We start from the raw sequence: 27,020 nt of genomic DNA on the forward strand, positions 1-27,020 counted from the left end.
CAATTATCAGATGGATCTTGAAAGCAGGGAAGACCAGTGTCTTATTGACGATGCAGAGAGTGTTGTACTCTTTCACCATACTTATTCAATCTGTATGCTGAGCAAATATGAGAATTTGGACTATATGTAGAAGGACTTAGCATTAGGATGGGAGGAGGGATCATTAGCACCCTGCAATATGTAATGTGTGCAACCTTGTTTGCTAAAAGCAAAGAAGACTTAAAACACTTACTGATAAATATTCCAGACTTGAATATGGGTTTCATCTCCCCATAAAGAAAACAAACATTTTCACAAGTGGACCCATTAGAAACATTATGGTAAATTAAGAAAAGATTGAAGTTACCAAGGGTTCATTTTAGTTGGATCCACAATCACCACTCTGGAAACCGCAGTCAGGAAATCAAATGATGTGCTACATTGGGAAAATCAGCTACAAAAGATGTCTTTAAGGCAAAGGTTTCACTCTGAAAACTAACGTGTGTTGATCAAGCCATTGATTTTTCAGTTGCCTCACATGAATGCAAAAGCTGGACAAGGACAAAGAATAAGGAAGACCAAAGCAGAATGGATGCTTTTGAATTATGGTCTTGGCAAAGAATATTAAATATACTGTGGTTACTAAAAGAACAAACATACCTGTCTTGGAAGAAGTACAGCCGGAATGCTCAGTAGAAGGGAAGATGGCCACACTTGGTTTCATCTACTTTGGCCATGTTACCAGGAGGGACTAGCCCCGGAGAAGGACGTCCTGCTTTATAAAGCAGAGGGCCAGTGAACAACAGGCAGATGGTCAATGACAGGGGTTGACTTAGAGGCTACAGCAGTAGATGGAAGCATAGGAGTGATTGTGAGGATGGCGCATGGCCTGCACGCTTTTATTTGATTGTTCATAAGATTGCTATGAAACATGACTGACTTGATGGCATCTAACAACAACAACAACAACAACAACAAAGTTGCATACAACTTCTTGTTTTCCTAGATATCCTCTGTTACATCAATCCAAATCCACTGCCCTTAAATTGATTTAGACCAATAGGGTATCTGTAGGACAGAGTAGAATTGCCCCAACAGGGCTTCCAATCCATTGCCAATCTTTAGAATCTGAGTGCCTTGTCTTCCTCCCATGGAGTCATCATTACCTTTCAGTTGGCAGTGGAGCACTTTAATCGTTGTGCCACCAGGGAATCTCTCCTTTGCTCTAGTAGCTGATAAACATACACGGAACTGTTATTTGTTAAATTAAGGAAATCAACATGTTGCCAAGAAATTGGTTGCCCCCTTCTATGCCCATAAAGAGTGACGCCAGGCTCAGAACCACCCCAGAGGCACCTCTACCCTGTCCTATAAGGTCACCGTAGTTGGCATAGACTCGATGACAGGGAGGTTTGGGGTTGTTTTTTTTGAGTATCTATTACTTAGATTTCTCAATTTAGACAAATTGTTTGACTTTGCTGATGCTTAGCGTTCTCATCTGGGGGAATAAGAATATCATATGTGATCTCTAAAGTCTTTTTAAGCTGTAGAATTCTGATGACTTATGTTTCCTTTTGCCTTCTGGAAAGAATAGGTCTATAGGATCTACTCATTTAAAATGTGCATAGAAGAAAGCTAGGACTTTTTATTGATTTTATTTCATCATCTTTCTTTGCTCTTTTCTCTGATCTTGTACTCTTTTGGTTTGGTTAAAGTAGAAAAAGAACTTAAATGATGACTCTGCCTTTGGTCTTGCCCCATTACAGTTTTCCGATTCCCTTCTTTGCAAGAGGAACCTTTCTAAACCATTGGGTTCTTTCTTGTGTAAAACTTTGTCTAGACTCTGGAGAATATAGTCTAGACTTTTCTTCCTGGCATCTAAGACCCATGAAATTTGACTGACCCTAACTAAGTTTGTTCTTTCTGTTTTCCAGTTTGGGCATTTTCTCCTCTCAGGTCAGTGTCCAGCCCATTAGATAAGTATAAAATATCCAGTGTCTAACCTGAATTTCTCGTACTGTGTAAAGATCACTTTTAGTTCTTCTTCTCTTTCAGACTACTTTATTATCTACTAACAAGTGACTTGTCTATTGTCCTACATCTAAAGGAAGAAAATGGTAACTTTTCATAGACCTGGCTTACTGCTTCAAGTCGTACAGTTCTTGAGGCCAGGGACTGTGACTTTTGATGGCGGGCAGCCTTTGCGCTATTATGCCCAGAATCGATGTGTAGTGGTTCTCGGTGGAAGGGAAGGGTATCTTAACAGGTTCTGGAATGTTGTTGCTTTGCTATTGAAATTAATAGAGTGAGTTCTTAATATTTTAAAAATTTAATTAAACACTGAAAGATTCAATTATATTAGTGAGTTGGAAGGCTAACTTTTGACCTAGAATAAATAAAGTGGGAGATAGAGGTATTAGACTAATGTGGTCATATTTTCAAAGACAAATATAATGGATAAAGTATCATTTAAAGGCTTTTTATTTTAGTTTTATTTGTAATTTTTAATTTTTTAATCATTTTATTAGGGGCTCATGCAACTCTTATCACAATCCATACATACATCAATTGTGTAAAGCACATTTGTACATTCATTGCCCTCATCATTCTCAAAACATTTGCTTTCCACCTAAGCCCCTGGCATCAGCTCCTCTAAAGGCTTCTTCTTATTCGATAACTTTCCCCCAACTTTTCTTTATAACTGAACAGCTGTTGTTGTTGTTTTTTAATTGGGGTAGAGGAAGGTGAATTTTCAGTCAACAGTGTTTGTTGTATAAAATAAAGACTACAAACCGAAGCGTAAGGAGTTGGCATTCTAGTGCAGGATTTTTCATGGTTTCTCTTTTTGACAACACACAATCATTTCGAACTTCTTTCTTTAGCTGTAAAATGAGTATTATAATAACATCTTATGAATCCTATACTTAGGCAGGGGAAAATGAGATAATATATATTAATCAGCTGGAGAAAAATTGATGCGTCTGAATTATGGTATTAATGAAGACTACTGAAATTCCCATGGACTTACGGAAGAACAAGAAAATCTCTTGGACGTACAGCCAGAATTCTCCGTAGACGCTAGGATAGTGTAATGTAAGGAGGGGCCAGTCCCTGGAGAAGGTCATCAGATTTTTTAAAGTAGAGGGGCTGCAATGACTGGATGACACAGTAGTTGCAATAACGGGCTCAAACACAGGAACAATTATAAGGATAGTATCGGACCAGCCAGTGTTTTGTTCTGGTATACATAAGACCTAAGACTCAACAGCAAGTAACAACACCAGGCAGTTGGAAGATGGATAATCAGCAGTGCATACATACAGTGGAATACCCCACTGTAAAAGAATAATGCTGAATCTGTGAAACACCTCATAGCTTTGGTGAATCTGGAGGCCATTGTACTAAGTGAAATTAATCAGTCATCAAAGGACAAACACTGTTTGAGACCACTCCACTGTTGGAAGAATCCAAGTAAATGTTTCCACACTCAAGCAAGCATTCTTTGACTACTATTAGGGGCTAGAGGGGTAAAAAGGGTAAGTCACTGGCTAGAGGGCAAACAGATGTTAACTCGGATAAGGGTACACAAAATGGGAGGTTGGCAAAAAATGATGGCGGCAGCAGAGGGCGACACTGGGAAGAGTATAAGAGTTCCAGGTAGCAGAGGTCCACACTGTGACGTACACATTTTTGCAATCACAGTGATCCTCCAGTTAATGCACAGGTAGACCCACAGGCTTGTAGGTGTGATAGATTGGGAGTATACCCCCACATAGGTTTGGCAGAGAATTTGTCATTTTCCAAAACCATTTTATTGGGAGGCAATACAAATAATTTCATTCCATAGTTCAGTCACATTGAGCATTATTGTATCATTGCTGCCACAATCAGTTTCAGAACACTCTCTTCCTCTTGAACTCCTTGATACTAGTTTCCCTTCACCCCTTCACCACTTCTCCCCCACTCTACCCACCCCAGGAACCATAGGAAACTTGCTGTCTCTAGAGGTTCACCAATCCTGAGTTTCAGAGAATGTTTTCTAAAAAATCAATTGGAAAGCACTATTTTTATATGTGTAACTTAAAATAGTTTGAATAGATTTAAATATTCTCCTTAGACTTAAAACTTTCAAGGAGACAGATATATATCCGTTATGTGAGGTATCTAGCACGATACCTCATGACATGAGATTCTAAATAAGTATTTTTAAAAAAATCATATATCAGAAGTCCAAATCAATTCTTTAAAAAGCATTCTTGTCTAGCCATCACTGTCAACACTATCATACCGAAATTAATATAAACCCTTGTTTCCCTTCTCTCTTGGTCCCCTATTTCCTTTTCCCTCAGCTTCCTTCTAACTAATTGAACATTAGCAACATATAGGCATATTAGGTAGGCTTTCCAAGAGAAGCAAAACCAGTTACACACACAGACACACACACAGAGCAGATTTATATCAAGAAGTGGCTCACACAGTTGTGGAAGTGAATAAGTCCAGTCTAGTTCAAGTCCATGGGTCAGATGTATGCTGGAGGCATTTATAGACTCTTGAAGCTGCAGGACCTGATAAACGGGAAGCTGGAAGATGAAGCAGGAAGATCACCAACTGGTGGATACAGTGCTGAATGAATCTGAGGTTGGCAGTCTGCTGCCGGCCCCTGGGACTGGCAGGCCATATAACAGAAAGCCAACAAACTAGTTGCAGGATCCAGATCTAGCAGTAGCAGTGAGCTAGCTTCTGCAGAGTGTCAGTCTGCACCAAGAGAAGGACACACCCCACATGAAGCTTTCCTAAATTGTACGAAGACTGTGATGAAGGATGTGATATCCTAGTCTATTGTTCCTCAAACTGCTTGACTGCTCCACAGAAGATCGCACAGTGAAGCTGAACACGATGTGTTAGTTAGCGCGGGAGAATCGTGGCCCACCACGTTGACACAGAACCTAGCTATCACACGAGGTCCTGGGAGTATAAAGCTGAGTAGGGCGCATTTACTGGTCTCAAGGTTGCTACTTCTCTGCCTGATGGGGTCAGTTGGCACCAGGACTTAATGTATCAAAATATGATCTCGAATTAACTGCTGTTAACCATTTGATTGAGTTCTTTTTATCTGCCACCTTTTTGGGCAAAAAAAGTTTCTTATATATTGTAATAGATTTTTGGACAACAGAAAGATCTCTTTAAGAATATAATAGCATTGTTTTGGGCTATGAACCCCCAGTCAGCAGTTCACAAAGTCAGACAGCCACTCCGAGGGAGAATGAGGAGGCTTTCTACTCCCATAAAGAGTTAGTCTTAGAAACCTACAAGGACAGTTCTGCTCTGTCCTATAGGATCACCATGGGTCAGAATTGATTCAATGGCAGTGAATTAAAAAAAAATAATTTGTAGAATCATTTTAATATAAGGGTTACTTTTAGCACTGCCTCCTGGTTGTAAGTACCAAATGGAGGTATCCTTAGAGTTGATCTAGTTTAATGTCTATTTTGCTGGTAGAAACTGAGCGTAGGGTCATTCTTTTATTGTGTATGGTTCCAAAATGTCTCTTCTGTTTCCTTTGGTCTTTTTTTTTTTTTTTAGCTAAGAGAATGTGTTAATCCGGATTTACTAGAAAATCAAATTTATAGAACGCATGTGTATAACAAAGAACTTTATATAAAGAGTAATTGTATATTAAAACATCCCAGCTCAGTCCAGGTCAAGTCCATAAGTCTGATACTAGCCCTTATGTCCGATATCAATCTGTAAATTCCTCTTCAGACTCACGCAAAACATGAAATGACGCTGAATTCAGGAAGATCGCAGTCCATTGGGAGGAAAATCTTGTGGATCCAGTGGCAGTGGAAGCATCTCAGCACTGGCAGGGATCTCCACCTGGCTCCTCCAGCTCCCGGGCTCTAACGTAGCTCCGTGTGTCTTGTCAGCAGGAAAACGAAGTAGAGTGTCTCCCACCTCCAGGGAGGAAGACAGCAGTTCCCTCCCCGAATTCTCAGGAGAAGGCCATGCCTGTCCAGAGGCCTCATTGGCTGTGACCTGATTGACAGGCTAGACTCCACTCAATCACAAATTGACAGGAGATTATGTAACTGCTACAGAGAATATGTTTTTCATACCACAAATATTCAAATATTTGAAATTTTTTCTTCTTTAAATCATCTAATTTCTAGGCTCAAGCAGCTTCAGCCCTATTTATTATTCAATGTATGATGGAGTTTCTAAAATTTTTTACCACTGTTGGTCATTCTTTGGGATGAACTTGAAACAGCCAGTTCCTCTTACAGCAGTGTATATTTATAAAGTGACCTTGGAGGATTGTAATTTCATGCTGGAGGGTTGCTTGTTTCCCTCCCCATCATATTTTTCGTTATTACATTGTCTCATCTTCTAATGCTTGCCGTTCCACAGGCCTCTCGAGTTGCTGGAGTAAATGTAAGGCTGTGATTGATTGTTGGCCTCGTTACTCATTTGTTTCCAAGTTTCATAATAGCTGTACTGTTCTGAATTGCATTATTTCTCTAAAAGAAATATTAGCTCATTAATTTTTCTTTTTAAAATTTTGTGTTCAATCCTGTGATTTATTTACTTGCAACTCTTAAAAATTTTTCCTGCTTCTTCCTTTTGATTTCCTTTCTTTTATTTTTATTTTATATTACAGACAAACAGAAACTTCCTCCTTTCATCTTTCCACTCTGATTTATGATAAATTTAGTTTCCTTTGGCCTGGCATTTGCTTCAGCAGGCAGTCTTCCTTCAAGTACCTCCCTGATTGATGTATAATCTTTGATATCTTCCATTAGCCTCCAGGATCACTAAGTTCAAGGCCCCCTTGGAACCTAAGGAGCCCTGCCGAGGAGCTGAAGGCCTTCAGAGTCCTTGGGGTGATTGACAAGGTAATTCTTCAGTGTCTCTTCAAGAGTTCAGTCATAAATCGGCTGCATGCTGGCATTCTGTCTTTGAAGCTTTGGATCTTAAGGATATGAAACAAAAGGAGAAAATGACTCCGATGCATCTGCACTTTAAAATAACAAAAGCAGAAGAGGACAAGCTTCCATCTGAGCAACTCATGTAAGGTCATGCAAAATATATTTGTGCTAAAGGAGAAGGTGCATATTTGCTGGTGTTCAGAAGGGCCTTAGTTTTTAAAAAGTTTTATATCAGGGTGAGGATGCACTTTGTGTTCCTTAAACTTGTGTGTCAGTTTTGCTGAGCATTAGCTGGTTTAGTCATTCCAATGGTCGAAAGGAAAGTGGCAGTGTCCTAATAACTACCACTTCCATTGAGCACCTTCTGTGCTACAGGCCCCTTAGGAGGTCCGTACTCCTTCCTGTAACTCTGTTATTTGCATCTCGGTTGAGAGAGGGATGTTTACAGCGGATTAGGTAACTTGCCCATAAGTCACTTTGCAAATTGAGGTCTGTTGTTATTAGGTGTCATCCTAATACCAGTAGGACTGCCCTGACAAGTGTTCCAGGCTGTCGTCTTTACAGGATCAAGTTGTCAGGGCTTTCGCCCCTGGGCCGCCCCAGTGGGTTCAACAGCCAAGCTATTGGCTAGCAGCGGAGTGCTTCACCATGGTACTGCTCGCATGCACACTTGGAATGCATACCTAGATCTTTTGACTCCCCAAAATACCACAATCCTCTCCCCCTGCTCAGTGCTCATTGCAATACAAATCTTGAGCTGACCAAGATACGTACATTGAGTACCTCCAAATTTGGTGGCATCCCAGGTAGACCAAATAACAAAGAGCTTAAAAAGTTTTGTGGGAAAAATTCATTATCTTTTCATTTCATTTCCTCCAAATTCTTTGAAGCCTCCTCATATTAATAGTACTGAGTCTATCAGGTAGTTTACAAGTGTACATTTAAGTACCATAGCCCAAAATCAGTCATCTATTAAATACTGTATTTTAATATATCTGATCAACTACTATGTTACCATTCCAAGTAAAAAACAGTGCCTTACGTAATATTAAGATTTAATTAATATAAATTAATTTATTCCTCTTTCACGAGTAGTCAATTGTTGTGAAGCAACTTGGCTATGCTATAGATTAGACTAAACCGTTGGCCAGAAAGTCAGCAGTTCAAACCCACCAACCCTTCTGGAGAAAGTTGAGACTGTCTGCGCCTGTAAAGATTTATAGTCTTGGAAATCTTTATGAATAAATTTATTAATACATCATTATGAATCATGAATCTGGATATACTTGATGGCATTAGGTTTTTCTTTGTTGTTGTTTTGTAACTTAAATGTTCATTGAGTACTTTTTGTGTTTCAATGTATGTATATGATCTTATGCTAAAATTGAACAATGTGCAGGATAACCGAAGCAAGACAGACAGTGCAGTTTGAAGTATTCTATAAGGGTAGGGGACAGTACATTACAAGAAGCGGTGAGTGTCATTAAATTCTTCAGAGCATCCCCTTCTCCCCAAATAAATTCATATGACTGACATATGAATCTAAAGAACTCTATAGATTAGGAGGACATTATTTTAGAGCCTGAAGAATTCCCTTGACCATGTTTTCTCTTGCTTTCCCAATTAGGAGAATATCCTATTTGAAAATAGATGGAAGCAAAACAAAAAAGGAATAGTTCCCAGGTTCTTAGATTTTTGTGCTGACAAATATATCTTCCTGATGTACAATGTCTGCCTCTTCCCTCTGATTGTTTTTTTAATTTTTGTACTATAGGTGATCATTCACTGCTCTGCTCTAATCCTGAGCAAGTTACCTCTAAACCTTGAGTCTCACCGGTTTGTTTATACCAACAAGGGGCTTTTGGCAGTGGAGATATCCCTAAATTCTGAGCTGAGTTATATTTCTGATTCTGAATTCATCACATAGTTCTTCTTTAAGAGTAGAGTGTTATTATCCATTTCCCTAGGAATAGGATTTTACCAGCTTCCATGTAGAAATAAAGCAGATTTGTTCATCAATGATGTAGGATGTAAGCTCCATGAGAACAGCACTGTGTGTTTCTTGTTCACCACTGTTTTCTCAGCACTGATAATCATACAATGGTGGGAAGCATAATGGGCTTTCAGTAAATGCTTGTTGAATTGAAATGTTACTTAAAAATGAGAGGCTATCATTTAGCCAGTGACACCTACTGGTGTGATGTGAAATTGCCATATAGTACCATTTTATGAAGGGACTTCAGAGCGTTGAAAGGAACCCAGTGGTGCTGTGGGTTAGGTGTTGAGCTGCTGACTGCAAGGCTGCCTGCGGTTGAACCCATCAGCCGCTCCCTGGGAGAAAGATGGGGCTGTCTGCTCCTGTAAAGGTTGACAGGCTCAGAAACTGTGGACTAGTTCCATTGTATAGGGTTGCTATAAGCCAGAAATCAACTCAATGGCAGTAGGTTTGTTTTGTTTACCCATGGTATTGTTTAAAGTGCAGAAAGTTGGTTTTTAACTCAAAGCCACCCAAAATGATAGAATAGAACTGCCCACAGCGCTTTCCTGGCTCTAAGCTTTCCAGCAGCTGCTTCCCACGTCTTTTCTTTCCCCATGGACCACCGAGTGGGCTTGGTCTCCTGCTTTCCCAGCAGACCAGGGTTTCTGTCATTGCCTGTAAGGACAGTCATTCCACAACGATTTCTATTCTAAAGGGAAATAACTTTCTGTTCTGTGCTAATGTAGACATGCAACAAGAAATGTAAGCGTTATGACTCTTAGAATATGAAGCCTGAATGATATGGCTAATGAAGGTCCTCAAAATTATGTCCTAGGAATAACAGGTGAAAAATAGGGATGTTCAACATGCCAAACCACCAGATATTGAAGGGTCAGCCTGAATAGAGGGACTATATCAGTTAAATTAAGGTACGTTGAGGATAAATGGTGATGTTATTGATGTTAGAGCATTATGTGCAAACCAAGGTTATCTTGGACAATTTGGGATGTATGGTTTCTTGGGGAAAACATCGTGAAAGATGGGACTTGTTTATAAATGTTATTGCCAGATACAAGTAGAATGAAATGAGTAGAGGCTTCATAGAAACACATTTTGACTTATTGGGATGTGTGTCAAAAATTAAGATAGACCGGTGCTGGAGTCCTTCAGGAGTTGATTGTTGACTGTCTCTGGAAGCACTCAAAAGAAGGCTTGAAGCGCTGATGGCGACCTTCTGAAGGAGGTTCATGCCTTGAATGGGTTTTTACATTAGGTCACGTTTTAGGAGTTCATCTAACCTCAGATTCATGTACAACTAGTGTTCTTATGGAAATTAGGGGATGATAGAGATTAGTAAAACTGGTGGGATGAAGAATATAGATTGTTGGTCTGTTCATTTAAGTTTGGGCATATGTGACATGGTCCCTGAAATCAAAATGGGTTCATAAGCAAATGTGGTAAAGAAAGTTAATGGTGTCCGGCAATTAGAAGATATAGCATCTGAGGTCTTGAAGTTAAACAAATGACCACCTAGCAGGGAAGCAACAAAGCCCACATGGAAAAAGCACATCAGTCTGTGTGATCATGAGGTGTCGAGGGGATCAGATAACAGGCATCACAAGACCCAAAACAAACAAACATATTGATGCGAAGGAGGGGGCGCAGAGTGGAGCCCCAAAACCCATCTGTAGACATTGGACATCCCCTCACAGAAGGGTCACAAAGAAGGGACGAAACAGCCAGGGTGCAGTACAGCACTGATGAAACACATAACATTCCTCTAGTTCTTTAGTGCTTCCTCCCCCCAACTCTCATGACCCCATTTCTACCTTACAAATCTGGCTAGACCAGAGCACGTGCACTGGTACAGATAAAAGCTCTTGTCACATGGAATCAAGGACAGATAAACCTCTCAGGAGTAGAAATGGGTATAGTTATATGATAAAGATATGGGGGAGAGGGGAAGATAACCCCTCTCAGGGGGATGGTATAAGATATAAAAATTATAATTTATCAAGGGATCACGAGGGTGGGAGGGTGTGGGAGAGAGTGAGGGAAAAAAAGAGGAGCTGATACCAAGGGCTCAAGTAGAAAGTATTTTGAAAATGATGATGGCAACATATGTACAAATGTGCTTGATACAATTGAGGTATGGGTTGTTATAAGAGCTGTTAAGAGTCCCCAATAAATTTCTTTATTAGAAAAGTAGTTTGGGCATATGTGAGTGCTAGCTTATATATTTGTGTGTGTATGCAGTATGAATATATGGAGTAATGTATGCTTTGTGTACATCAGTTTTTATATTAGTAATGTGCAGTTGAGATAGACATCTGGACTGGTAATTTTACTGGTATTAAGATACCCTTGGGGCAAGAGAGCTTATGAGAAATATTATGGTTTTATAATGCATTTATTAAAAGGATAAAAGAATCTATAGAGTGGTTAACAGTAATGTCAGTTTTTCTGGTTATACTTTAGCTATATGAGATGCCCTTATTGGGGCAAGCCGAGGGAAGAGTTTATAGGACAAATGTTTTACAACTTCTTGTGTATTTATAATTATGTCAAAATGAAACCAAAAAAAGAGATTAAGGGAAACGCTAGCTTGAATATCAGGTTATCAATACCCAAGTTGGACCCTCTCATGGCTCGTTAGCGCTTCTGGTTTGTGTGTAGAGCCAGTGACTTGTGTGGGTGTGTGGGTGGATTGAGGATGTGTGGATGGTGTTTACAAGATCACTAGCCAATCTAGAGCGTGGTTGATGGTTTGACTCTGTTAGCCAAATATATTACTACTACATGAAAACAGGATGTTTGACTAACATAAGATAGCCCATTGTTAAAAGAGGTGCTTTGTACTTTATAAACCTATCACCCTTTATCAGGTCAAGAGTCTTACCATTTTAAAACCCAAATATCATCCCACTTTATCTTGATGCTTGATAAGCAGAATTGCTAAGTTGACTTGACATTGTAAAAATGCAAGATTTTCTGTTCTGCATCTGAAAATGCTAAAATATGAACATAAATTTTCAGAAATTGTTCAAATTGAGTAGGTTGATACTTTTCCCTTAAACACCTAAGTAAAATGCTATATGAAAATAAACGTGCTTTCATTGGGAACATAAAAGCATCATTATTTGGGTGTCTGCTCATTGAGAAAATATTGGCTTTAACTAGATTTATAAGTATTCTTTATAGAGTGGTGCAAAATATTACCTAGTGTCCTTAGTGATATCAAAGTAGAGCATGTGAGATTTTACTTTTGGGAAAATGGAATGGACTACGTTATCCTGTTCCTTTTATTAAGTACAGCTAAAAGGGTTGGACATTATATGGCAAGAGTCTGAAAAGTTATGAGAAGAAGGAAGACTGGCTAGTGATCTTGGAACCCAAAGAACTATACGATAGTGAATTGTTTTCTTTTTCCTCATCTATTCCAGACTGAATGTCTGAATGTTAGAGAAACTGGCAATGTGGGAAAGCAATAGGGGCCAACAAAGACAAACAAACAAAACACACACACACACACACACACACACACAATGGGGGTGGGGGATTGAGACAGAGAGAGAGAGAGAGAGAGAGAGAGAGAGAGAGAGAGAGAGAGAGAGAGAGAGAGAGAAGAGAGAATGAGAATAAACAAGGAGAGAACCTGTTCTTTTTTGCCAAAGAACAAAGAAAAGATCAACTTGGCAGGACTTTTTAGAAAATAATTGCTCTCCTCTGGGCAAGCCCCTTAAGAAACACAGTGTGCTTCTTCCTTTCCCTGCCAGCAAAGGGCAGGTGGGAAGTTGAGGCTCCCCTCCTTGCTCTGCTGTAACAGATGGGGTGATGCCCGTGCCTTCAGAGTGTAGTTAGGACTTTTGTCCCTACGGGGTAGGAAGGAAACATGTTAGTAGAGTAATGTGGGGAGACTGGGCTTTCAACCTTCCCTGGTTGCCTGGCGGCCCTCTCTCCTGCTGAAGTAGAGTGGTGTGGACAGCCGGCATTTTGACTACTGCCCAGGGGTGCTATTTGAATAGGACCGCAGTGGAAGCCGGAACTCTTCCTTCCATCTGATGGTAGCAAGAAGTCACTGTCTTCTTCAGTGGCTATCAGTGAAAATCACATGGGGAACCTAAACTGGGAGAAATGAACTGGCACTCTGTCCCCCCTCCCCCCAGACTGCTGTTGGAGGAGGAATGACATCCTATCAAGAGCTTCGTAACAGAATACCCCAGATGTCTATGTTTTATTGAAAACCACTCATCAATAACCAGGAAGACGTCAACGTCAGTAAGAAAATACAATCAACATATTCCAGGGTGTAATGTCATAGAAGTTAGTTTCCTCACAAGGATATTAAATCAGCCATTGTAAAAATATTTCATTGAGTTAATGTGAGCATGTATGAAGCATGGAAAATAATTGAGCACCTCAACAACAAAGTAAAGTCTCAGTAGAGAAATAGAATATATATAGAAAAAGCCAATAGAGAGGTTCGAACTGAAACATAAAATATCTCCATGGACATAATAACAGAATGGATGGAAGAGGGGAAAAGACTTTGAACTTCATTTGCCAAACAGTACAGAGAAGAAGGCAGGAAAGGGTAGGACATTGGGAGGGAAGGAAATGGAGAAGCCAGCTGCCAATGAGGGCTGACATGGAGAGAACGCAGCCCGCCCGTGGGACTCTGCCCCCAGACTGTCAAGTGGGAAACGGATCGGCTCTGTAAATGCCCACCTAGAACACAATCAAAGGACTTTTAAATATTATCAAAGGAAAGCAGAAGTGGCTTTATTAATATTAGGAGAAGTAGACTTCAGAGCAAAGAAAATTTCCAGAGGCCGAGAGGGACATTTTATAATGACAAAGGGGTCAATCTGCCAGGAAGACTAAGTAATTCTAAAAGGGTTTGCAAACAGGTGAAGTAGAAATGTAGAGAACAGAACTGAAAGGAAAAATAGCAAACCCATACTTATAGTGGGATACTTCGCCACCCACTTTTAATTAGTGATAGAGCAAATACACAGAAAATTGGTAAGGACATTGGAGAAACCAGCAGAACATCTTCAACTACCAGGCTCAGATCAACATTTTTAGAATACACCACACAATTGCAGAATACACGTTTGTTTTTCAAGTGCCTTGTGGATACATACCAGACATCAACAGATAATAAAGGAATATTATAAACAGTCCTATATATAAGGGGGTACCCCCCAAACTGGATTTTGTTCCCCAAATCTGTGTACTTTAAGTTGTGTTTTTAACAAAACAACCTTAATCACTTTCAACGTGCTCTCCATTACACTTCATATATCTGTCAAACCTCTGATTCCATTTTTGGAAATGTTTTTCAGCTCATCTATTTGGATGACTGGTAGCACCTCTCTTGTTTTTTACTTCACCTCTTCTGTGTCCTCAAATCGTTGTCCTTTCATGTCTGTCTTCATTCACAGAAACAGAAAGTCACATGGAGCAAGGTCAGGTGAGTAAGGTGTGTAGGGCAAGAGAAGCATGCTGATTTTTGCCAAAAATTGGGACAGAGATGGCGGCATGTGCAGGTGCATTGTTGTGGTGGCAAAACCTGTCTCCCATCTGCCACAAAGCAAGCCTTTTTTGCCACACGCTGTGATGGAATCTTTTTAGAACCTCTAACTAGAAAGTTTGGTTAACAGTCTGACCTGGTGGAATGAACTCCAAATGCACTACGAGTCAACATTTTCATCGTTGACATTTTAATCCTTTTGGGAAGTTGATGGATGTCCAGAATAAGGTTTGTCATCAATCGACAGTTCACCTGTTTTGATGTTAGAAGACCACTTGTACACTTGAGTTTTTTCCCATAATACTGCCCTTGGAAACTGTTTGACATCACGGTTTCTGTGGCATTTTTCCTGAGCAGGAAACAATTTCACAGCTGTATGCTGTTCTCTTAAATAGGCTATCACAAAAAACAAAGTTTGAGCGAAACTGATTTTACAAAAAAAAAAATTCACTGTGACCAGAGAGAACCTTCCCAGGTGATGCCACTGGGTGCACTAATGCAGTGAGTTAATCGATGCTCGCCTAGTGGGAAATATATGTATTATGAAATCTCTGCTCTATCCAGCACAATTCTGTTTTTTTTCTTTTTTGGGGAGGGGGGAGTGCACCTTCATACATAGTTGAAATAGAGTAATTCTTTTAAAAATGTTATTTAATAAATCATTTTATTGGTGGCTCTTACAGCTCTTATTACAATCCATACATCAATTTTATCAAGCACATTTGTACATATGTTGCCAACTTCATTTTCAAACATCTTCTTTCTACTTGAGCCTTTGGTATCAGTTCTTTTTTCCCTTCCCTCCCCCACCCTCCCACCCTTGTGACTCCTTGATAAATTATAAATTATTATTATTTTCATATCTTACACTGTCTACTGTCTTCCGTCACCCATGTTTCCTTTTTATTAAATCTTTTTATTGGGGGCTCATACAACTCTTATCACAATCCATACATACTTTACTCACTCTCCTGTTGTCTGTCTCCCTGTCCCCCAGGAAGGAGGCCATATGTAGATACCTGTAATCAGTTCCCCCTTTCACCCATCCTCCACCCTCCTCGTATTGCCACTATGAGCACTGGTCCTGAAGGGATCATCTGTCCTGGATTCCCTGTGTTTCCAGTTCCTATCTGTACCAGTGTACATCCTCTGGTCTAGCCGGATTTGTAAGGTAGAATTGGGATCATGATAGTGGGAAGGGAGGAAGCATTTAGAACTGGAGGAAAGTTGTATGTTCCATTGCTGCTACACTGCACCCTGACTGATTTGTCTCCTCCCTGTGACCTTTCTGTAAGGGTTTTGTCCAGTTGCCTACAGATGGACTTTGGTTCCCCACTCCACACTCCCTCTCATTCACAATGATAAGATTTTTTGTTCTTTGATGCCTGATACCTGATCCCTTCGGCACAGGCTGGTGTGCTTCTTCTATGTGGGCTTTGTTGCTTCAGAGCTAGATGGCCGCTTGTTTACCTTCAAACCTTTAAGACCCCAGATGCTATATCTTTTGATAGCCAGGTACCATCAGCTTTCCTCACCGTTTTGCTTATGCACCCATTTGTCTTCAGCAATCTTATTGGGGAGGTGAGCATAAAATGATATGATTTTTTGTTCTTTGATGTCTGATAACTGATCCCTTTGGCACCTTGTGATCACACAGACTGGGCTTCACCCACGTTTCTGTTTATTCGCTCCAAGAGGGCAGTTATACATCGCTTATTGTGATTGGTTTCCCCTTTCTTCCTCTTCTTCCTCCATCTTCCCCCTACTCTCATGGTATTTCTACTCTCATTGCTGTTTCTGAGGAGTTTTATCTGTCCTGGATTCTGTGTGTTGAGAGCTCTTATCTGTACCAATGTATATACTCCAGTTTTGGCAGATTTGTAAGGTAGAACTGGGGGCATGATGGGGGTGGTGGGAGGCATTAAAGAACTAGAGGAATGTTGTGTGTTTCTTAAGTGCTATACTGCACCCTGACTGACTCGTTCCTTCCTTATGACCCTACTGTGAGGGGATGTCCAGTTGTCTACAGATGGGCTTTGGGCAGGGGTCCTTAAACTACAGCCTGCAGGTCACATGCGGCCTGCCGAGGACATTTATCCGGCCCACCAGGTGTTTTTGCCTCATTTGTTTTTTTACTTCAAAATATGATATGTGCAGTGTGCATAGGAATTTGTTCATAATTTTTTTAAACCATAGTCCAGCCCTCCAATGGGTCTGAGGGACAGTGAACTGGTCCTCTGATTAAAAAGTTTGAAGACCCCTGGCTTTGGGTTTCCACTCTGAGTAAGTTATCACAATTTACTACATCTAAAATAGATCATTTGAACAACTTAATAATGACTATTAAGGAGCCCTTGTGGCGTAGCAGGTTCCACATTGGTCTGCAACCTCAAGGTCAGCAGTTTGATACAGCCAGCTGCTCTGAGGGAGAAAGATGAGACTTTCTACTCAGATAAAATGTTAGTCTTGGAAACCCACAGTGACAGTTCTGTTCTTTAGGGTTGCTATGAGTTGAAATTGACTATGGCAGCGAGTTCTGTATTTTGGTTTTATGACTATTAAAGGAATTGAGCATACAACTTAAAAACTCCTAAAATGAAATATCCAGGCCCAGATGGTTGTCCTCGATAAGTATAACAAGCTGATTTTTCTTTCTAAAGAAAGCAGGATGACCAGAAATCTAGACATTAAAAAAGGACTAAATAACAGAAGGAGGAAGAACACTTTCTAGTTTATCAGACCAGTATTATTTCTGGAACCCAGATCAGACAGACAGTAGAACAAGAAAATTACTTTTTATTATTGCTTGTGAATAGGAAATATCTAAAACGAACTATGTACCAGGACCAAGATTGGGTTTTAGGAATGCAAGACTGATTCAGGGTTTGAAAACTAATCCTTTTAATTCACCACATTAATCCATCCACAAAAAGTGACAGCTAACATCATACTTACTGGTAAACGACAGTGCTTCTCCCCTAAAACAGGAAGTAAGGATGACTGAGCACTGCTGCTCATTCTAGTACTGAATGTTCTAGATAGTGCTGTAAGGCCAGAAGAGGAAAGAAAAAACATACAGATTAGAAATAAAGAAATGCAGCTATCACTTTGAAGGTCACATGATGGTCTATGTAGAGAATCTACTAAAACATGTTCAGTGTGAGTTCAGCAAGATTGTATGACACAAAATCAGCATATAAAATTATTGTATTTATTCTTACAATGAACATATGAGAACGGACAAAATGTTATTTACAGTCACTTTAAAACTATTGAGTTGCTTAGGTATATGTATATATATCTAACAAAACACACACAAGACTTACATACTATAAACTATAAAATTCTGGTTAAAGAAATCAAAATTAGAATTAACTTAAAATTTATCATAAATTTAATTGCATAACATAAGCCATATGACTTAGAAGAAAACACAGAGAAAATCTTTATGACCTAGGTCTGCTTTGTTGAAGAACTTTTAGACAGAGCGATACAATCTTGATACTAAAAGGGAACATTGGTAAGGTGGACTCCAAGGAGTAACAGCTTTTGTTCTGTGAAAGAATAAAGGGTATTATGCTTTGGGAAAAACAAAAATCAGATCCTTTGCCATCTAGTAGCATTGTAACTGTATGATTCTATTTACATAAGCTGCTGAAATTACCAAATGGTAGAGGTGGAAATCAGATGGGTAGTTGGCAGTGACTGTAAAGGAGGCTAGAACTAGATGGATCTTTGTGGATGGGATAGTTCTGTATGGTAATTGTGCTGGTGGCTATGACAACATGACATAGAACTATATGTAAATACATTGTAACCACGTCAATTTTATGACTTTGCTTTGTACTGTAGTGTGTTAGTCTGGGTAGAGTAGAGAAATCCACAGAAACTCATGTATTACAGAGGGTTAGGGTACATTAAGAAAGCATCCCAACCCAGTCCAGTCCAAACCCATAAGTCTGACTTTTAGCCCATATGTCCAACACCGACTTACAAAGTCCTCCTCAAATTCACAAAACACATGCAATGATGCTGACTGAGGAGGAAAGCTGAATCATTGAGCATGTAAGCATTGCAGCACTGGAAGGGGTCTCCATACGACTTCTCCAGCACCCAGGGCTGCATAGGTCCATGTGGCTTCTCTTCAGGGGTGTCTTGCAGGAAGTGAGCCTTGCCAGCTGAATCTGGGAACTGGCTAAGGCAGTTGCACACTGGTCCAATCAACAGAGAACAAGAGACCAGAAAGGCTAGGCCTGCCTACCATTTATCTCTCTGCCCTTCAATTAATCCCACATGTGTCCATTAGCCAGGTTGGCACAATAAACTTTGACTATCACATATAGTTACATTACATGTAGCCATTGGTGAGCCTCTTTGCTAATTGCAAAACTTACCCTGACTATACATTTATTTTGACTAAAAATAAATAATGAAATCTAGCTTTATCTTATTTGTGCTATTCTATGTACCATATAACTCTTATATATCTATATCCCAGAGTTCGTTCTACAAAAGAATTGAAGTATATAAATGAATATAAAACACAGAATGTAACCCCTCAAGCAGATTTCTACAGTTTTCTCCTGTTGAGTGGCTGTGGGTTCTCATTGCTGACCTTCCAGTCACCAGCCAGCACTTCTACCATTAAACCACCAGGGGGCCTTCCAATTATAAACTACAGATAGAAGGATGTTAAAGGTATTTGATGTATATAAGAATTATAATTATTGTTATAATTTCAACTAATGAAACACGGTCACTGAATTTTTTCCAAAACAAACAAACAAACAATATTATTTTGTGGGTACCCTAAAGAAAGTACCATCGTAAATACCACCAAAAGGCACAGGTTAGCACTGTCACTGAGTCAACGTTGACTCATAGTGACTCCATAGGACAGTGGTTTTCCACCTTCCTCTTGCTGCGACCTTTCAATACAGATTCTTATATTGTGGTGACCCCCAACCATAACATTATTTTCGTTGCTACTTCATAACTGTAATTTTGCTATGGTTACGAATTGTAAATATCTGATATGCAAGATGTATTCCCCTTGTTACAAATTGAACATAATTAAAGCATAGTGATTCTTCACAAAACAGTATGTCATTATACATTGTTAAATATTTATTTCTAATTACAAATAAATTAAATTTGGTCTTGAAGCATGGTGTAGCATGGGTAATAGTCTTCACGCTGGGTACTCGTATGTGGTCGGACCCCTCTGGAGACTGAGAGAGGAGCGGTGTCTCGGTTCCTAAGACCATCGGAAATATGTGTTTTCCGATGGTCTTAGGCAACCCCTGTGAAAGGGCCGTTGGACCCTCAAAGGGGTGACGACCCACAGGTTGAGAACCACTGCTATAGGACAGGGTCAAATTGCTCTCTAATTTTACAAGACTGTAACTGTTTTACAGGGGTAGAAAGCCCTGCCTTTCTCCTGAGAAGCCACTGGTGGTTTCAAACTGCTGACCTTTTAGATTGCAGCCTAACTCCTAACCACTACACCACCAGGGCTCATAAAGACATACTAGCTTGACACATGTAAAAAAGGTATATTCTACTGCTTTGCTATTAAAATATGATGTCAATATATAAGTTAGCATCAAAGTAGTTTATAATAGTTTAGTAATAATTTAGAGCTTAAAAATATAATATAACATAGTAAATCTAGCTAGTACTGTATATGCTGATGTATTTAAAATGAAGTAATCCATCACAGTTGTTTAGTTTGTAGAACACTAGCATTGGTGTTGATGCCAAGAATCTAGTCATTCATGACAAAATAATAATTTAGAAATTATCAAGGGTTCATGAGGGAGGGGGGCTGAGAGGGAGGGGAAAATGAACTGATACCAAAGGCTCAAGTAGAAAGCAACTGTTTTGAGAATGATGAGGGCAACAAATGGACAAATGTGCTTGATAATACATGTGTGGGTGGATGGATTGTGATAAGAATTGTACAAGCCCCTAATAAAATGATTAAAGAAAAAGAATCTAGTCATTACAAGAAGATAGAAATAGATCTTATGAAAATGTATATAATAACTCCTGTGTTTGGTGAGAGTATGGCCTATCCTAAGTAGTGCCTCTTTCGAGACTTTGTCCTAACAACTATTGTCCTAGCAGTGGTTGATGTTGAAATCACAGGACATTTAGGAGAAGCTGGTTGATCCTGCCAACTAGGTCATTATTACACATTTGAGTGAGTCAATTTTTATATGTTAGATTGCTTTTGGCTTGTTAAAAGTCTAACCCATAGAATGTATTATCTGTGAACCATATACTTTAAAAAACTCTTTACATTATTACTTAAAAATAATTTTCTTGGGGGCTCTTACAGCTTTTATCACAATCCATACATACATCCAACTCGCCAAGCACACTTTACATATTTACGTAATGCAGAATTATTTAATGCACTACACAGAAGAGCTAGGACTTGGACCCAGGTCGGCCTGTTTCCAAAACTAGAGCTCCTTAACATGATGCAGAGCTGCATTTCATGCGATGATCACACAGTCTTATTGTATTTTAATATTATTGCTTCTTAAGCTTACTTTTCTTAACCCGTGAGCCTTTCTTGATATAAACAACTGCATGGATAATAATATTAAAATAATTATAATCAGAATTCCTACAGTCGCTAATGGGGCTTAGCTGAATTGAATGAGTGAGTCATGCTCCTATTTATTCTTACTACCATGCATTGATTGCTTTACCAACACTGACTTTTGCAAATTGTACCACTGTAAAAGCAACAATACTTTAATAATTATATTTATTGCTTGAAAATTAAATGATAAATTTCTCTTCAATTTGCCATTTCTGGCATAGTAGACTACATGATTATCCAATTCTGAATGCCCAATACAAGCACGTTTTAGCTCACTGTTGTTGTTATTAAGTGCCATTGAATTGGCTCCGGTCCATAGCGACCTTATGCACAACAGAACGAAACACTGAACCATCCTGTGCCATCTTCACAATTGTTCCTGAGCCTGAGCCCATTGATGTAGCCACTGCATCCATCAACCCATCATGTTGAAGGCCTTCCTCTTTTTCACCTCCCTCCACTGTACCAATATGATGTCTTTCTCTAGGGACTAGTCTCTCTTGACAATTTGTCCAAAGTGTGTAAGATGAAGTGTGGCCGTTCTTGCCTCTAAGGAGCACTTTGACTGTAATTCTCCCAACACAGATGGTTTGTCCTTCAGCAGCCCGTGGAACTTTCAGTGTTCGTCTCCAGCACCACAATTCAAATGCATTCACTCTCTGGTCTTCCGTATTCTGTGTCCAGGGTCTAGTATCACAAGTGCCTAAGATATTGATTGCTTTGAATTCTCCTTCATGTTTGACAGCTTCTAATATTCCTAGATTTGTGTCTTGTACATTTCATAGTTCAATTATTAATGGGCAACTGTAGCTGTTTCTTCTGATTTTGAGTGGTCCTGCATCAACAAAAAACGTTCTGGAAGCTTTGTCCAGCACATCAAAGTCCATTGTGTTTTGAGGAGGCAGCTTTTCCCAGGCATATTTTGAGTGCCTTCTGACCTGAGAGGCTTATCTTGAAGCATTCTATCTGACAAGGTTCGGTTGCTATTCATCAGGTCTTCAGTGCCTAAGACTGCCTATTCTGTTCTTAGCCTGGAAGCTCTGCTGAAACCTGTTCACCATAGGTGACCTTGTTGGCTTATAATTTCCAGAATCACAGCAAACTGCAAGCCATTAGAGTATGACAAACAGAAACAGAAGTGGTGCTGCAAATGGATGGATTCCTGGTTGAGGTTCTTGTCTATACCAAGAAATCTGTAAGACTGTTTCCTGGCCAGCTGACTCGAATACACCACACTTATGCCCATTCCAAAGAAAGGTAATCAAACCGAATATGAAAATTATCAAACTGTCATTAATAGCACTGTAGGTAAAATTTTGCTGAAAGCAATTCAGAAATTTAAAGCACTGCACTGACAAGGAGCAACCAGAAATTCAATCTAGATTCAGAAGAGGACGTGGAATGAGAAAGAACATTATGATGTAAGATAGATCCCGGCTGAAAGCAGAGACTACCAGACAGATGTTTCATTGTGTTTATTGAATATACAATGGATTTGATGGTGTGGACCATAACAATTTCCGAACAATCCAAAGAATGGGAATTCCTGAACCTTTAGCTGTGCTTATGTAGAAGCTGTGGACAGACCAGCAGGTGGTTCTTTGAACAGAACAAGAGCATCCTGTATGGTTCACCATCAGGAAAGGCGAGCACCAGGGTTTTAACCTTTCACCATGCTTAGTCAGTATTCAAGAGGCTCAACTTTATATGAAGAAGAATGTGGCATTAGGATGGAAGGAAGGCTTATTAACCTGTGATAGGCAGATGACACAGCCTCTTTTGCTGAAAGCTAAGAGGAAATGGAACATGAATGAAGGTGAAAGTGTGGATTATGTCTTCTGTGTAGAGTATATGTCAATGTAAAACAAAAATCCTCCATGGACCAATAAGCAGTATCTTGATAAACAAGAGAAAAGGTGGAAGTTGTCAAGGATTTTATTTTACTTGGATCCACACTCAATGCTCATGGAAGCAGCAGTTAAGAAATCAGATGACATATTGGCAAGTCTGCTGCAAAAGACCTTTTCAAAATGTTAAGGAGCAAAGATATCCCTTGGGGACCACAGAACTTTGACTCAAAGCATGACATTTCACCTGCTTAAGATTGCATGCAAGCCTGAAGAACTGATGTCTTTTTAATTTATGGTGTTGGCAAATAATACTGAAGGTGTGCCCTGGACCGCCAGAAGGGTGAACAAACCTGCCTTACAAGAACAGTCAGAATTCTCCATGTACTGTGCACTGGCGAGCAGGAGAGACGAGTTGGTGGGGAAAGCCATCAAGCTTGCTAACGTAGAGGGAGAGTGTAAAAGAGGAAGACCCTTGGTGAAATGGACTGAGTTGACACAATAGCTGCCACAGTGACTGAGAACTGGGCACGTTTGTACATAGGTCCTATAAGAGGTAGAACTGAGTTGATGGCACCTAACAGCAATTAAAAAACCCTCTGAGGACGGAGGCGCACCTGACGCATGCCATGATATTTTAGTAGCTTCATATGTTTATGAAAGTTGGACATTAACTGAGAAGTGAAGAAGAATGGATGCATTTGTATTATGGCGCTGGTGAAGAATATTGAAAAGCACCCTGGACTGCCAAAAGAGCCGTCAAGTTGTCTTAGAAGAAGTACAACCAAAATTCTGCTTAGAGGCAAGGATGGTGAGACTTCATCTCACGTACTTGGGACATGTTATCTGGAGAGATCGGTCCCTTGAGAAAGACCATACCTGGTAAAGTAGAGGGGTGTTGAAAAAGATGGATTCAGACAGTGACTACAACAATGGGCTCAAAGAGAAACCAGTGTGTGGATGGCACAGGACCTGGTGGTGTTTCTTGTTGTTCGAAGGGGCGCTGTGAGCTGGAAGCACCTCAGTGGCACCTAACAACAACAGTACCATTATGATTTTCTTACTCTAAGTCACCTGCTCCCTTACCATTTTTCTGTGCGTACTTTCATTTTTATCACTCACCGACTGAACAAGCGTTTATTGTACTCCTACTAGGGTCAGGCATGAGACCAGCACAGTGTTTCCCAAAGTGGGTAGGTACCCCTGGGGTGCAGGGTGTGAAAGGAGTCTTCTCCAAAAATTTGGTTTCTTCTAAATCCATAATCCTGTGCATAGTGAGAAGGTTTAATATCTTAGATAAGTGTTTCACCGCACATTTAATTATATATACAATAATTATGACAACAGCTAAGGTAGACATTCTGGCTTATCATAAATGAGTTCAGTTGAGAACTAGCTACCAAGCTTTACAAACAGGAGGAGGAGGAAGAGGAGAATGAAGATAATGAAGCGGAAGGAGGAAGGAGGAGAAAAGAAGGGGAAAACAATCCGGCATCAAATAACAAAACCTCATATCACTGTGAATGAGGGGGAGTGTGGAGTGGGGACCCAAAGCCCATCTGTAGGCAACTTACAGAAGGGTCGTCGGGAGGAGATGAGGCAGTCAGGGTGCAGTGTAGCAACAATGCTTCCTCCCTCCACTGTCATGATCCCAATTCTGCCTTACAAATCCGGCTAGACCGGAGGATGTACACTGGTACAGATAAGAGCTGGAAACACTGAGAATCCAGGACAGATAAACCCCTCAGGACCAGTGGTGAGAGTGGCGATACCAGGAGGGTGAAGGGAAGTGCAGTAGAAAGGGGGAACCGATCATAAGGATCTACATATAAACCCTTCCCTGGGGGAAGGACAACAGAAAAGTGGGTGAAGGGGTATGTCGGACAGTATAAGACATGACAAAATAATAATTATAAATTATCAAGGGTTTGTGAGGGGAGAGGGGGAAATGAGCTGATACTAAGGGCTCAAGTAGAAAGCAAATGTTTTGAGAATGATGATGGCAACAAATGTACAAATGTGCTTGACACAATGGATGTATGGAATGTTAAGACAGCTGTAAGAGCCCTCAATAAAATGATTTTTTTTAGAAAGGAGAAAACAATTCTCATAGCAGATATTAAACACAACAAAGTAGCCTTCTGAAAAATCTTTGTAATGCCTTGTTCTACTTCCCCAGAGATATTTGACTAGGAACAGTAGGAGGTATTAGCAACAAGGACATTCTCTTCTCTGTTCGCTAAAAGGAAATCAAGTTAGTATATTGTCCAGTACTGCTTTGATAAGGGATTCTAAAGATTGTTGGCCATTTCAATAGCAATATGACAGGCAATTTGAGACACAATGGCAGATACATTATGATAGATTTTTCAAGTTGTAGTATATTGTATGTAAGTACAAGTGCATAAGAGAAGCCCACCTCAGGTCTATCAGTTACAGGGTTTTCTTTAAGCTCTCTTCTTATGCATGTAAAACATTTTGAAATCACTTGTGCAGCCTATATTTTTCATGTAGATATGGTCAACTAAAGGAATTCCTAACATGCCTAGGCACATCAAGCTGCCTTACTGCAACCATCTAGGCCAGCAGTTTTCAACCGGTGGGTCGCCAGCCCTCTGGGGGTCGAACAACCCTTTCACAGGGCCGCCCTATTCATAACAGTAGCAAAATTACAGCGATGAAGTAGCAACGAAAATAATTTCATGGTTGGGGGGTCACCACCACATGACGAATTGTGTAAAAGGGTCGCGTACTAGGAAGGTTGAGAACCACTGCTCTAGGCAATGGCCAGGCCTAGGTGTGGTCATTCAGAGTTGGCTTTTTTACTGAAAGATAACTTGACCTTCCATTTAAAAACATATCCTTAAGGGGCACCACTTAGACACTTTTTGGGTAATATTGCTTCGGGAGGGCACTTTTCAAGCTAATTTTCCATTAAAGGATATGGTAAAAATATAACAATTTAACCAGTTCCTCTCCTCAGTACAAATGACCTTGTGTCCTCACAGACATATTATTAAATTTGAATCAGAGACATATTTCCAAAATATAAGGGGTACATCATGAGGACTAGAGTAATTCACTTTGATAATCAAAAGGATTCTGGGGGGTTACAGAAAAGTTCTTGTTGACCATTTGCGTTGGTTTAAAGCAAGGTAACGGAAGCTGGTTCTACAGTCCAGGGAAATACCATATGGCTAACACATATGGCTCACTTAAAGGTGAGGTTAAAGTTCAAAGTAGCATAAGGCATAAGGCTGTAATTTAATATAGAGGATGCTAGTGGATATGAATTTTCATGTACAGATCACAGATGATAGACCCAACATTCGGTCAAATTACTAACACTAGATAATGGTTCAATGAATTAATAAATGCATTTTCTGTCTCCAAGCATTATAAAAAACTGTTAGCAGGAGAAGAATAACACTTAGCTGGCTTTCATAATGAGCAAACGATTAGGAAGTAAGCCCACAGGTGTACAGTAAGGCTTATAGCGTCAAAATAGCTGCTGTTATAAAGCCGAAACCACAAAATTCAGCAAGATTCATGGACTCTTGTTAAGTGGACTTTGGACTAGCCATCTACCTTAGACACTGTCAAATTCCGGCCACTTGGGTATTTCAAAGTGATTTTCAGTTCTCCAAAGGGCTAAAAAAAGTCTATGAAGGGGTTCTTGTTCTCCTTGAGACAAATATACCAAACTTTCAAGTTTGAATTCCTTAGTATTTGGCGGCACGTGGGTTGCTAAGGAGGACTGAGTGCCGTTATTTCCAGTGAAGCTCTAGGAAATCTTTTTAAGTTATTGCTTTGTAATGTTAAGTGATGTATGAAGTGCTGGATCCTGATGGTTCACTACTCAGGAATATTCATTAGAATGTGTTGAAGTAAAGATTTTGAAGATATTTTGATAGTTCATGCACAATCGAATTAGGATTAGTACAAGTTAGAAAATAAGGGAGGACCATAGACCTATGTAGGGAGACAGATGAGGTTTTCCACTCTTGTAAATAGCTACAGTCTCAGAAACCCACAGGTACGGTGTTCCGGTTCTATAGGGTCACTATGAATTGGAATCCACTCAATGGCAGCAAGTATTTTGGGGTTGTAATCCTATGTGCGGTTTGTCTGTGAGGTC

The 27,020-nt window shown here is 39.9% G+C and overlaps 1 protein-coding gene across 6 annotated transcripts in view; it reads left to right on the forward strand.

Moving 5' to 3' along the window:
- The window catches only part of RPS6KC1 (ribosomal protein S6 kinase C1), a 216,641-nt gene that overhangs the window by 122,357 nt on the left and 67,264 nt on the right, over window positions 1-27,020 (forward strand). For 5 of the 6 annotated variants that reach the window (XM_075530269.1, XM_075530275.1, XM_075530252.1 and 2 more), the window contains one exon: window positions 6,780-6,872. The exons of the other annotated variant lie outside the window; for it this stretch is intronic. In XM_075530269.1, coding sequence (XP_075386384.1) covers window positions 6,780-6,872 — 93 coding nt within the window. The remainder of the gene's footprint in view (window positions 1-6,779; window positions 6,873-27,020) is intronic. 6 annotated transcript variants of the gene reach the window in all.

The sequence above is a fragment of the Tenrec ecaudatus genome, chromosome 1 (genome assembly GCF_050624435.1).
Source record: "Tenrec ecaudatus isolate mTenEca1 chromosome 1, mTenEca1.hap1, whole genome shotgun sequence".
Lineage (NCBI taxonomy): Eukaryota > Metazoa > Chordata > Mammalia > Afrosoricida > Tenrecidae > Tenrec > Tenrec ecaudatus.